We start from the raw sequence: 14149 nt of genomic DNA, 5'->3' as shown, positions 1-14149 counted from the left end.
GGAATGTCAGATAAAGAGATAGAAAAGTGCAAAAGCAAAGAAGAGAAGGAGAGGAAGGCAGAAAGATAAAGCATACAAGACAGGGTGAGCATTCCAGGACAGAGAGAGAGAGAGAGAGAGAGAGAGAGAGAGAGAGAGAGAGAGAGAGAGAGAGAGAGAGAGAGAGAGAGAGAGAGAGAGAGAGAGAGAAAGAAAAAGAGAGATAAGGGGAATGGAGACAAACACAGAGAGATAGGCGAGTGAACAAGAGGGGGGGGGTCAACGGAAAGAGAAAGTGTAAGCGAAGGGTAAGGGAAGAAATGAGAGATTAGAATGTATGCGTGACATGAAGAAGGGAGAGAGAGAGAGAGAATGGTGGAAAAGGGGAGAGGAGAAGCAGAGGAGAGGAAGAAGGGAGGAAGGACAACGAGAAAGCACAACAGAAGAGCAGAGTGAGTCATATTCAATAACTGCTGCACTGTTTACCTAGCCTGTGCTCGTATGTACAGCTCAGACAAAGCCACCAGGAACTGGCGACTCGACCACACAGACACACACAGACACACACAGACACACACAGACACACACAGACACACACAGACACACACAGAGACAGAGAGACAGAGAGACAGAGAGACAGAGAGACAGAGAGACAGACAGATACACACACACAACAAACACTAGTCCTCTCTGCTAGGCTGACTGCAATGACTTGGCACAATTCAACAGTTTTTCTTTTCCATCCTATATAATAGTACTGGATCTTTCAGGCTGTTAACACCTTACTGAGAAAATAGGCCTGCCTGCCAGTCACATCAACAGTCTGGGTCTGTGTGACCCGTTTTTGTTGTTGTCATGTCAAGGTGTTCTGATGACACACGAGGTATTCATGTGAAAGCTTTTCTTTTCATTTTATTTTTTATGCCAAATTCTGTGTTTGTTTCCCCATCGTCGTCCCGCACTTCATATTACACACTTTTCAATTGCACACATGATTTAAATGGCAAGGGAATGACCAAAAACTCTAGACATATTTGACGGACTATGTATTAAAGCACAGTTACCTCTGCCTGGGGGGTGCAACAGGTAAACAGGAGCCATTAGGATAGTTAATACAGCAAAGGGAAGTGCAGTGCCACTCCACAGCATAGATCGTAATTGTTTTGAATGTGACTCTCAGCCAAAAGCATAGGCCTATTTGCGGGCAAATTAGCTTTTGGTGAGACATTTAGGCATTGGAGGACAAATGAAGCATGCACTTTCATTCTGTTTGCGAACCCGATACAGCAGCAAGAAATGTCACAAATAATGACAAATAATTTGGGAATGAAAAAAAATGTGTCTGATTATTCAGCGGGAACCATGTGATTAGTAGAGCAGAACATAGATACTTAATGCATAGCAAAATAAATAAATAAAGGATGTCTTTGTTGTCATGAATGTCTCTGTAAATTGCTTGTGATGTGTATTGTGAATATAATAGGGCCCTAAACACGGCATCACTAACATAACAACTATGAGATGCTCTGCATGACCTCCTTCACTCATTAGAATCACTGTATTACCATGTCAATATGGAAACGTATAGCAGTCACAGATTCAAGAACAGTATTTTTAAAAATTACCCAACCTTTAGTGCCCACTTTAGTGAAACACGAAAGATTACATAATCAGCAACACAAAATGTGTGGAGAGAAATGTAATGCCCCGTGTACACCAAGAGCGAACTACGCAACCGAGTCATTATTTCTATATGGAGGGAAGGCTAATAAAGCGACCAGAGCAAATTTTAACGATTGAAGTCAAGCTAATCTTATGGTAATGAGCTATGACGCGGTTCGGCGAAAACCAATTGGAACGTTCATATCGCAGAATGTCCCAGGCTGTCAAGACAGAGCCATTATGCGATTAGCTGAATCAAACATGTCAATGCCGCGTCCAGACTGAACAATGCAAATTCATGTCGAAACTTCTTCAACCACCCCAGCTACCTGGGTCGCGTAGGTAGCGCTTGGTGTACACACGGCATAAGAGTACACACAGGTATAATAAGGTTAGTTCTTTAAAGTCGTATATTACAGGGACTGTGCATTTCTCTGAAAATTCTTTGTTCCAACTACCTCGCTCGTCTGGTTTTCTTCTTGCTACCAACTCTGCTCCACTTCCTTTGCTTGCATAAGTGCATTCTAAAATGCATGGAAACCCAATTATCCATGAGCATGATTTACTTCTTATTATTCTCATAAAATACATTTGTTTGAATGGTTGATGTTAAAATGTAGTCTAGACTTCTTCAGGCTCCTCAGAATAGGGTCTAGAATGACAGGGACTTAGCTTGTCAATATGAAATTGCAGGATTAGTGGAAGGTCAGAATGGAGCTTTGGAGAAATGACAAGTGGTAGTACCTGGCTCGGAGAAGGCATCGCTGATGTCATCGTCCTTGTCCTCCCCCTCGTAGTCATCGTCGTCCTCCTCGTCTTCCTCGTTGTCCGACAGCTCGTGCTCGCTGCCAAAGCCTTCGTCATGGTCTTCATCATCCAGCTCCAGCCCGGCCTCCTCATCCTCCTCTTCCTCTTCCTCCTCTCCCACCTCCTCCTCCTCGTCCTCCTCTTCCTCTTCCTCCTCCACCTCCTCCTCCTCTTCCTCTTCCTCGACCAGAGCTTTGCCCGCCAGCCGTGCCCTGGTCAGGAAGAGCGAGTAGTTGTGCTCCTCCTCCTTGCTCTTCTCCCCCGTCGCCAGGGCAACGGCTCCTCCGGCGGCCATTGTGACATCACCAGTGGTCACGGCCACCACAGGCAGGAGTCCCTCGGCACCCCCGACCCCTGGCATGGCGGTGAAGTGCAGCTTGGCGGCCAGTGGGCCACGAGACGTACCGCCCATCTCCTCGCCCAATGCGGCGGGCAGCTCACGCTTGAGGGAGCCCTCGGAGGCGAGTTTTCGGTCCACCATCGCGGGGATCTGTGGCGCGGGTCCACTGGGGGAGGTCTGGCCGGCCACCCTGCCTCCAGCTCCAGCACGGGGGCCCGCCTGGCTGCCGCTGACGGAGGACGCCGATGCAGCAGCAGCAGCAGCAGAAGCAGCATTGGCGTTGCTGGAGGAAGCCCCCTTAGGAAGCTCCATGAGCGGGCAGGGGCTGGAGGGAGACTGGAGGCTGCTCATGGCTTCAGGGTCCTGGGGGAGTTTGCCAGAGAAGTGATGGTGGTGGTGGTGGTGGTGATGGGGGTGGTGATGGTGGGGGTGGGGGCCCGCACTGATGCGCACCTTGGCCTTGCGCACAAAGTCACTTCCGCCACCCATGCCAATGTTACTGCCACCTCCATCCAGTGTGGCACCGTGGGCCTTGGAGGGTCCGGCCTTGGCCATGGTCTCTGTGCTGGACGCCACAGGCCTGGTGGCCTTCTGTGAGCCCTCCGCGAAGTCCGGCAGCTGGCTCAGGCTGGCGCAGGCGGTTGCCGGGGCGGAGGACAGAGAGTACGAGTACGAACAGGACGGGGAGGAGGCAGGAGGGAAGTGGGGGCGGCCGAGGGGGCCCGCCTTCTTGCCCTGCACCAATGAGAGACAAGAGAAGCATTTTATTGTCACCATAAAAGTACAATGGGGTGTCAAAAAAAACAAGCAGGATGCTCTTGTAAAATAAAACCACTTTAAAATTAATGCTAGTTCATGTTTGAACTTAAACAATTAAAAACACTGCTAACATATTTGGGCCACCTACAGGGCCTTCATCATGGCAAGAAGTAATGACATTGAAAGAAGCACCATCAAAAGAAAAAGCACCTTCAAACCACCACCTATTTTACTACTTGAACACCACAGCCCTCTCTCCCCTTTACAGTGAGATATCATTTGGAAACAGCCAACAGATGCAAGGAAGCAGCTTAAAAGGTGGTTGTGCAGGTAAAGATTTAAAATAATTTTCACCACCTTCTTGTTAGTACAACAAATATTAACCATTATCCATTAACCATTTAGTTGGGTACCACAAAACATAGCATTATAATAAGAAAAAGTGGCAGTTATTATTTCCCCCTAAAGCAGTGCATGACATCATGTTGGGGACTGGAGCCCCAAAATTCTATAGCCTCTCTGCTGAGGGTCCCCAATGTGACATCATCACTAAATTCTGTTAAAAAAATAAACTTTAATACATGGACTCTAACAAAATTTATGAGAATTTTTCAATGGTAGATCTTGAATGCTTTAAGAACCTATTAGTTATCAGTGGTAGTTAACCTGCACCACCACCTTTAAATAGTAAGTAAATAAGCTAAGTAATGAAACAACATGGGTACCGAGGACGATGAGGAGGACAGCAGCGGAGGGGGCAGCATCATGGTGGACATGGGCATGGATATGGGTGGCGGGGGCTGCTTGGGGCCGGCCAATAGCAGCTCGGGGTAGCAAAGCACGTCGGATACGTGCGGCTGCGAGTCCTCGCTGTTGAGCTGCGCCAGCGTGGGCGTGCGGCTCACCACCTCCTCGTCCTGGTAAGGGGAGGAGAAGTCGTCCAGGCCCAGGAAGTCCACCTCCTTGGTGCCCCAGATGTCGCAGCTCGCCAGCCGCGTGTATTTGGTCAGGTCCTCCCAGTAGCTATGAGATAAAGATTAGATAAAATGACAATACAAGATTACAATACACTTAGCTGAGGTTTTATCCAAAGCAACTTAGTTTTTCTTGCCTTTTATTATTTTTGTGACAGGATAGAGAGAGGCGGACAGGAAACGAGTGGGGAGAGAGACAGGGAAAGATCGGCAAATGACCTAGGCCGGAATAGAACCAGGGTCGCCGGTGTAGCAGGCCACTGCCCTACCGTTACAGCCACTGGAGGGCCCAACTTGCAGTTCTTACAGTAGTACTGGCTACAGTCCCTGGAGCATTGTGGGGTTAGGTGTCTTGCTCAAGGGCATTTCAGTCATGGATTAATTTTATAAGGACACACATTCATCCTATTGGTCAGGGTGGGCTTCAAACCTGCAACCCTCTGACTTAAAGACCAGGGGCCACATAACAGAAACTTCCTAAGTCTGAAATCCTATCTTATCTTGAGATAGGAAGGGATTTAGGAATTTTGGTATAACAGAAGGAGGTTTCCTAACTTAACTTAGGAAGAAATCCTATCTTATCTTAAGATAAGAATATAGCCATTCCAGAAGCATCCTAAGTTAGGAATATCTTAACTTAGGATGCCTAAGTTAGGAGACCATTCACCCCGTCCTAAACTCAGGATACCCCTGTTACTGGTGCTTTTTTTGCATTATGCACAATGTCAGCAACATGGGGCATCAAACCAAAACACCTAGAGCAGTGATGCCTGGGTTAATGGGGGCATTTTGTTTTCAACAGAGAAAAAATGGCACTGGTACGGTTACCACAGTAGCTTCCCAACCAGGCAGGCTACAATTCCATAGTTGCCTGATGTAGGCCTAAATAATTTTACCATTTGAAGCCTGTCATTGTTCTATCCATGCAATATAACCTACCTTTATTTAGAAATTAAAAAAGAAAATAGTTTGAAAGCCAAACACATTTAATATTAACAAGTATAGCCTTTGAATTAGGCCTACTTTGACCATGGGGTTTGCACATCAAAGACTGATTTTGCAACGTCCAACAAAAAAGCAACTGACTTCACGTAGCCTATGTGCTGATGTTGTGACAGGCTTATGAGCTAGGGGTGGTACGGTTCACAAAATTCACGGTTCGGTTCATATCACGGTGTCAAGGTCACGGTTTTCGGTTCTCTACGGTTCTTTTTAGTTCATGATAAATTGTGCACTGGGAATATTAAACAATATTTATATAACTACAGTTATAAAGTGATGATGCGCAAGTTAAATTTGACCTTTTGCATGTGTCTGAGAACTGCCTCTTGTGCTAACCTGCGCTTGCACTTAAACTGTCGTCAGCTGATGTGCGTTGTCTGAGCGTTCCAAATGCCCTCTTTCAATTGGCTAATAGAATCGGACTTATCACTAAATATCCTACATATGATTTGTATAGGCTTATAATGTGAAAATGGTGTGATTTTAATTTTGTCATCCTCTAATTGGTCTTATACGCTAATGTTTTAATCAGAGAGACTGGATAAGATACTCCTAGAATCTCTGTTTTACATATTTTTCTGGGCAGTACATGAATTGCGGTTTGTGACGGATTGCACGGTTCGGTTCGGTATGTGTGTGAATTGTACGGTTTCGGTTTTCGGTTCGGTTTGTGCCATCCCTATTATGAGCACAACGTGCGCTCCCTCGCCAAAGTCTCCTCTCAGGAGTTGAACAGGACAAGTTACAATGCCTAGTCTACTAGGTCTACTCTGATGAATTTATAGACCATACAAAACTAATCAATTTGTCCTCACAAAGTTAACGGTGTAGATATTACGCTAAACAGGGTTTAGCATTACTTGGTTGCGTAGCGTTGTTCAAAAGTTAGCCTATTTGATGATCCGATTCCTCTCGCTCTGCCTCGTCCTCTGTCGGTGCAGTCACACAGGCAGGCGCACGTTGCTCTCCCTCCCTCTTCCCATCTTCACGCTGTCATTCAAACTAAGAATGTTTCTATGATCAATAAAATGTCTTTAGTTCACTACACGGAGGCATCCCAGAATGATGACTGTTTTACACGCGTTATTTAGGCTGACAGTCGATGTGACTTGTTTCGTCGCCTGTTTCATTGATTTGAATAAGCTACTTGATCATGGGAATTTGCACATTGTTAAAACAGCATTCAGGTGGCGGATTTGCGACGGGAACTGCTGAAACTGACAACACGGCTATGAGGAAACTTTTGAGGATTCTTAGCTACAAATGTAGCCTACATGAATGATGGAAATTAACGCCCTCCTTTTATTCACTGTTTTTTTTCGTCCGTAATTATTAATAATTAGGCTATGCGTTCTCCCCCCAACACGTAGCCTAGGCTACAACTGGCTGCCGGCGCTTCAAAAGTGAAGTCGTTACATTTTATCAATCTCGTGCACATTCGAAATGGCAGAAACAGACACGACCAATCGAAAAAATCAATATGATAGAGGAGTTAGGAATTCCTAATTTAAGATCGGATGGGAGGCCAAAAATAAGATAAGAAACGGCTAGGGACTTAAGCTAGATTTATGCTTCGGTCGCATAGCCTTTGCGTCCGTCCGTTTTCTGTCTATGCGAGTCCACGCCCCCTTCTCAGAGGCTCTGCGCCCGTCGTCGAGCGCCTCGAAAAAATTCTAACTATCCGTCGGACGGACGCGGAGTACGCAGACAGAAAGGTGCTATGATTGGTCGTCTCGCTACTTCCTTGTTCTGTTCTTGTGGCAGCGCAATGCCAGTAGTTTGCGAGAGCAGAGCTGTATTCTGTTAAAAACGTTATTAATGCCATGGTGTAAATGTTTGTAAATACACGAAGCTACAAGCTAAGTAACAAACAATGCATCAGTTGAATACTCGTGGCACAATGCCTGCGGTTTTACTACCGTTCCTCCACCGAATGTAAACACACATCGAAAGAATCAACTGTCTTTACATGCTTGCATTTTCTGCTCGTGAAAACAGACTGGGTATGTCAAATAATGATACCAGTGCATTGCAATTTGTCTGAAAATACCTAGATAACCGGGATAGAAAGCAACATTGCTTAATAATGACCGCAGTGCTTACAATGTAGTGAAAGTAGCCTAATCGCGCAATTTCAAATGTGGCTCGCGACGATACCTCGGACCTCGCAGAACTCGCAGATGCATGAATACAATGTTGGTTCGTGGCCACTCCCATGCGAGTTTTGACGAGCGCAGTTGCAGAAGTCTAATCTGACCTTAAAGGAATTCGTTTTGTAATAGGAAGTTAGGATTTTTCCTATTTTACTGTTCCTATCTTAAGTTAAGATTAGCATTTAGGATTTTTTCTGTTATGTGGCCCCAGCACCCTAAACATTAGGCTAACCCAAAGCTTTTGTTGGCTAATTAAAGGAGAAATTGGTGGGAAATGATAGACTGCTAGATCAACTCAATACACACGACACTAGGAACACCTGGAGAGAGACAAGAAATATCTAAGCCTATGCGTAGCCTAGCCCAATAAATAATTGCACACAACCCGTAATATTGCACCTAACACAAACATTGCACACAGCCTCATTTCCTGATATGTACTATTGTACAAGGAAAATGATAACACATAGCCCTGTTTATCAGAGACGTTTCTCAAAATTATATTATACTGTATAATACTATCCAACTATGTGGGTTGTATGTAATGTATGCATGTCTGTATATAGGCCTGTGTCCCCTGTCTTTTGTTTTGTTTTTTTGTCAGTTGTGCAATAGCCTTGTGATGTGATGTTATGTGTATGTCCTGTCTTAAGCAAGTGTTGCTCAGGGACGCAAAAAGAATTTCAGTGAAAACTGACAATAAAGTCTAATTGTATCGTATCGTATCGTATCCTTTATATACAGTAAACTATAATATTTGACTGTAAGGTATAATCATAGCTAAATACAGAGCGAAATCAGTACCTGTCCCACTGCTCGAAACTGGAGCTGCTGCAGGCCAGCTCGCTGCCCTCCCCGAGCTCCGGCAGAGGCTCCATGCCCTCCATGCCAACCAGCTCGTGGCACTCCATGCCCACCGTGCCCAGGGCCTCGCCCTTGGGGCTCTGCCGACACGTCATGTCCCTGTCCTGGAGGGTCAATACGGTGGAAGGGGTGGAGGGAGAGAAGGCATTAGATTTAACATGAAAACATTTTATGTACTTTATTTGATTCCACATTACAAGTTAAAATGAATAGGAACCAAATATGATGAATAATCCAAGAACTATCTTGACCAAAAGACACATCTTGTTATGGAAATGCATCATATGTTGCTGATGTGTGCACACACACACAGGTTAGCCCTATATTGTACATAATGCAGGGATTGGAAAGACATTTGATGGACGCACGCGCGCACGCACACACCTGAGCGCACACACACACACACACACACACACACACACACACACACACACACACACACACACACACACACACACACACACACACACACACACACACACACACACACACACACACACACACACACACACACACACACACGCACACGCACACACGCTAGTCACGAAGAGGTGCTAAATTTTCTCTTTATTTGTAGTAGACCTGATTACCATCTGGCAAGCATCCTTTACATTATGAACCATGTACATGTATACTTATGCTTACACAATACAACAAGAATGTTGTTAATATTAAAGACAAATAGGGGTAAAGAAATCTAAATTTGTGTATAGTGTTTTTAAGTCTGTCTGCTTGCTAGGAGATGTTTCATTGACTGGTAAAGCAAAATAACTCGTCTCCTACCTCGACTGTGAGCCTAAACTACAAAGCTGGTTCAGGAATAAACCAGGTTAAGAGAAGAGGTAAATCATCCAATAGAAGAGCCTGGAGTCCCCCATTTCTAAGAAAATAGGCCCCAGTATAGCCAACTACACAAACACAAAAGTGATTCAAGATACTCGGTGATGTGCATGTGATTGGTTGTTGTGATGCTAGCTGTCTGGTTCAGATCCAGGGTGATTGAAACGTTGCAAGTATAAATTAAATTATGTTTATTTTTGGAGTGCAAGTGGTGTGACTGTGTGGTCCACGCTTGTGGCTGGCTACTCACCAGTTCGTACATAAAGTCGGGGTCTGAGCTGTTGGCCAACAGATCTGTGCTAGTCAGTGCCTGATCAGCAAACGTGTAGTTTTGAAAGGCGTCCCCAAAGGGAGGGTCCATCCCACTGATGCTAGGCTGCACACACACACACACACACACACACACACACACACACACACACACACACACACACACACACACACACACACACACACACACACACACACACACACACACACATACATTAAAAAGGTCAATCTTGCACAAAATACCACACACAGAGACAACAGGTGTCACGCAACACAGCCAACACATTTACAATATCTTCATCTTATTGGCAGTGGTTAAAGTGGACACAACCTGTCTTGCACTACACAGGTCATTTATACTTGAAATATCGTTAATCTTCAAAGAAAGATCGTAATCTTAACGTTTCATTAGTCGTAAGTGAAGAGCGAGCACTTTGAATTGATCGTTTGAGTGTAACTGTGCTCTATAAATAAATGTGAGTGGACTATCTCAGATGGCTGGAGCAGCGGTGCTAGGCTACAGACGAACCCGGTGAACCCAGCACAGAGGAGGAACATAAGAGGAGGAGTAACAGCCTCAGTGTTCATACTGTAGTCCTCCAGAAGGGAAGATTTCTGTTTGTGGTTCAAGGGGCTTTGAAGAAACATTTGGGAAGTGAGGGGTGGAGTTGGGGGGTTAGGGGAGACATTTGTGATTTCTCACATTGCTGACATTAGCTGATGAGTCGGACGAAGAGCTCTATGAAAACTTGAAAAAAAAAAACCCCTAACGTTCAGTTGTGGCGAATAAACTAATAGAAACGGGAGCAAAGTGTACCACGGACATTCCACTTTTAGCATTTTTATTTGACATCAGCGGCGCAACATACCTGAGGCATTGCCAAGCACAGATTGCCAGTTCCTTATCGGAAACTTTTCGGCCTCCACTTGGAAACACGCTCTCCCCTCTGCGACTTTATTCTTTGTTTTGCCTCTTTTTAAAAAAAATGTATCCCGAAACTCCAGCAGAGAGAAAAAAAAGAAAAAGAAAAAAAAAATGGTTCCTGGGATGGTAAACAAAGTCCTTGTTTGTCCTCCGTGCAGTGTCTCTCCCTCTCTCTCTCCTCTTCTAATCCGGAGGGCCTAAGAGCTCGTCTAGATACGGCGATGTTGTCCACTTCCGCAGACGGGTATCTGTGGACAGGAGCAGAGAGAGAGGGGGGACAAACCAAAAGCAGAGAAGGCAAGGGTGAGAGAGGCATCTGGCTTTCAAGAATGCCTAGATTACAGAACAAGCAAAGCAAAAGCAAAAAAATTGAAAACAATGTCCACGATAAACTGCTGTTCTCTGGAACAAGTGTCAGACAGAGACACAGACACAGCCTTGGTTATCAACAAGCAGGAACACAAGCAAGCAGGAAGGAGAGAGAGAGAGAGAGAGAGAGAGAGAGAGAGAGAGAGAGAGAGAGAGAGAGATGCAAGGAAACGGTTGCCTGTCAAGAACGTCTGTGTCAAAACCGTCTGTGTGTTTAAATTAGGACAAGCCCTCACGTCCCCACCGACAACAAGACAACACCACCATTAGCCATTAACCAACCAAGCAGGAGAGTAAACTCTATCCATTGCAAAACAAGGAAGAACCAAAACGAAGACAAAAAAAGAGAGGAATAATAGAAAATAAAGATGGCCTCTCCCTGTGTGGCTGCCTGATGCTAACTCGGTTAACAAACAGAGTTAGTGAGGTCAGCAAAAGGGACAGACCGGTCGTAGTCGTACCCATGGAAGACACACGGACCCCCTACAGCAACTGGGTAGTTCAGCCTGGATTGAGGAAGAGACAGAGACCAGAGACAAGAGTGGGGAAGAGCCAGAGAGAGAGAGAGACAGACAGACAGATACAGACGGAGTGAGAGGAAAAATAAGAGTGAAAGTGCTAGCAGAAGAGGAGGGAGCGAGACGAAACACGGGTGCTATTTTTGTAACACAGTTACTCTGTCCCTCTCTCTTCCCCCTCTCGCAGTACCCCCAGCTAGAGAGGAAGAGTAAAAAATCAGCACCAAAAAACAGGGACTCAAATAGCTACAGCTACAGCTAAACGCTCCCAACATTACCAATTAATGGTGATAACAACAAGCCACGAGAAAGGTATCTGCAAGGAACCACGACAGAAAACAAGACAGAACGGGAGAGGTAGTAGATGGAGAGTGAGAGAGAGTGATAGCGGGAGGGATAGAGAGACAGAGAGAGAGATACAGAGAGGAAAGGAGGGAGAGAGAGAGAGAGCGAGAGAGTGAGAGATAGACAGAGCCCTGCTGGACAGCTGCAGCGAATGCAACAGCAAAACAATCCAGCTCCTCTTGTGGTCTAACACCAGGGCCGCTGACAGCTTGGGTCGGGCCAGGCACAAAGTCCTCTGAAAAGCCCACCCCCTATCCAATGCATACAAGGTAATAAGAGCCCAACTCTATCTGGGGCCCCACTTCTCCCTGGGCCCGGGACACCTGACCCCTTTGTGCCCCTTCCTGTCGCCTTCCCTGGTCTCTGACATCACTTCCTGTTGGTGTGCAGTCGGGTCTCGAGTTGAATAAGCATCTTATCAGCACACAGCCAGCTTCTGCACACGGCAGCAGCAGCACAGCCCTTGCATACGACCCACAGCAGAGAAGAAGAAGAAGAAGAAGAAGAAGAAGAAGAAGAAGAAGAAGAAAACAACACTGTCTCACTCTCACTCTCGCTCTCACTCACCTTCTCTCGCTTCCTCTCTGTCACACTCTCTCGCTTGCACTCTCACTCTCCATTTGGCTCTCTTGATCACCCTCTAGCTAGCACTCTCTAACCATCTCATTCTCTCTGTCTCTCTCTCTCACACACACACACACACACACACACCTTGCCAAGTCATTCCTAGAGGACTGCACTTGCCAGCCTGACACTGTTGAACGCTGATGTGTGAGAGTTTAGCGAGTTGGGCTAAAGCAAAACTTGCCAGCTGACATGACAGTTAAGGAAGAAGAGCTGGGTGTGAGTTATTTATCTTGAATAACTAGCTTTCTGCCCTGCAGAGCAGTGTGAATAATGGGTCATTCCATGTCAATTCACATGATTCCCTAGAATCTCCCCAGGTGACCCTCTCCGATTTACCCGATATCTCACATACAGGTACCTTTTGATGTCAATTGAAAGAATTATTGAAGAAAAGTATTAGCACCCTACATCCAACGGTTGCAGAGATGAAGCCCTCCAAAGTTGGGGTGCCATGCCCACTTTTCAAGCCTGTGAATTGCATACAAAATTTTCAAGCAGATTTTGACACCTCTGGTTTTAGTTTGAAGGAAGATACAGGCCAAAAAATCACCATGGCCCCTCAATATGACCCTTGCTACCAGGTGATGTACTTACAAATGGCATGCCTCGATTATTTTTGGCTATATTAAGCCTTACAAACTGAATTTGTTGAACGTGTGTTGAAGAGTCTTGCCATTTTGGGGTTCCAGATCTTGGAAACTGTGTATGTTTTGGGAGTTATGATTGATTTTCCATCATATTTGGGAGCTGTACAGTGTATTCCAAAAAATGTAGGGCGCTCAGACTTTAAAAGATAAAATAGGAGGGACTCAAAAACAGCTTTGGGACAAAATTACCTTACGGTACCCTCTACTTTAGGCCTCAAATTAACCATGTGGGCACTTGATGACCGGAACGCCCTTTTAACCCCATGTACAGTAGCACTGTATCAAACATTCAAGCTTGGAAAAACTTTGTTTTTCAAAGTTCTTCATATTAATCTTGGCCTTCAAAGTATATGTTTTTCTCTATAGCTTATCACAGTGTCGGTTTTGTCTGCTGCCATCTGCTGGTCTGAAAAAGTAACAACAGCGTAATGCAAGAAAACAAAAGGGGCTGGAAAATATTGCCCATAATTTACCAATAAAGCACTGTAATTATTATACAGTATGTTGCGGTATGCTAATTATGATTTTAACAAGCATGATGAATATTTATAGTTTAAATAATTTCCCAAGTGTGACTGCTTAATGCTCAATCATGATATCAGTCCCAAGATGGCCTCACTCTGCACTACATTTCTACCAGACATGGGGGTGAGGGTGTCCTGGTAGAAATTTAATCAGGATTGAGCATTCTGCATAATGCTCATTAAAATCATAATTAATATATAGCAAATATACTGTAGAATTAAAGTGCTTTGTTGGTAGCCTAGCGAGCTTAACCCCTAGGGACGTCTAGATTTCTAAGCTACTTTATTGGTAAATTATGGGCAAGATTTCCCAACCCCTTTTGTTTTCTTACATTACACTGTTGTTGTGTATTTTGACCAGCAGATGGCAGCAGACAAAACAGACACTGTGATAAGACATAGACAAAAACATACTTTGAAGGCCAAAATTAATATGAAGAACTTTGAAAAACAAAGTTTTTCCAAGCTTGAATGTTTGATACAGTGCTACTGTACATGGGGTTAAAAGGGCGTTCCAGTCATCAAGTGCCCACATGGCTAATTT

The 14149-nt window shown here is 45.0% G+C and overlaps 1 protein-coding gene across 3 annotated transcripts in view; it reads right to left on the bottom strand.

The window, feature by feature from the left end:
* crebrf (creb3 regulatory factor) overlaps positions 1 to 14149 on the bottom strand; it is a 39525-nt gene that overhangs the window by 15519 nt on the left and 9857 nt on the right. For 2 of the 3 annotated variants that reach the window (XM_063203173.1, XM_063203172.1), the window contains 5 exons: positions 10520 to 10823; positions 9631 to 9756; positions 8481 to 8644; positions 4273 to 4570; positions 2386 to 3523 (listed from right to left, as the gene is read on the bottom strand). In XM_063203173.1, the coding sequence (XP_063059243.1) occupies positions 2386 to 3523; positions 4273 to 4570; positions 8481 to 8644; positions 9631 to 9756; positions 10520 to 10528 (1735 nt within the window). In that variant the 5' untranslated portion in view covers positions 10529 to 10823. Of the gene's footprint in view, positions 1 to 2385; positions 3524 to 4272; positions 4571 to 8480; positions 8645 to 9630; positions 9757 to 10519; positions 10824 to 11405; positions 12667 to 14149 lie in introns of those variants that run through there. The other variant, XM_063203174.1, reaches the window with a different exon arrangement.

This window comes from Engraulis encrasicolus, chromosome 7 (genome assembly GCF_034702125.1).
Source record: "Engraulis encrasicolus isolate BLACKSEA-1 chromosome 7, IST_EnEncr_1.0, whole genome shotgun sequence".
Taxonomy (NCBI): Eukaryota; Metazoa; Chordata; class Actinopteri; order Clupeiformes; family Engraulidae; genus Engraulis; species Engraulis encrasicolus.
The sequence above is the reverse complement of the archived record's forward strand: the minus strand, read 5'-3'. Positions and strand labels throughout refer to the sequence as shown.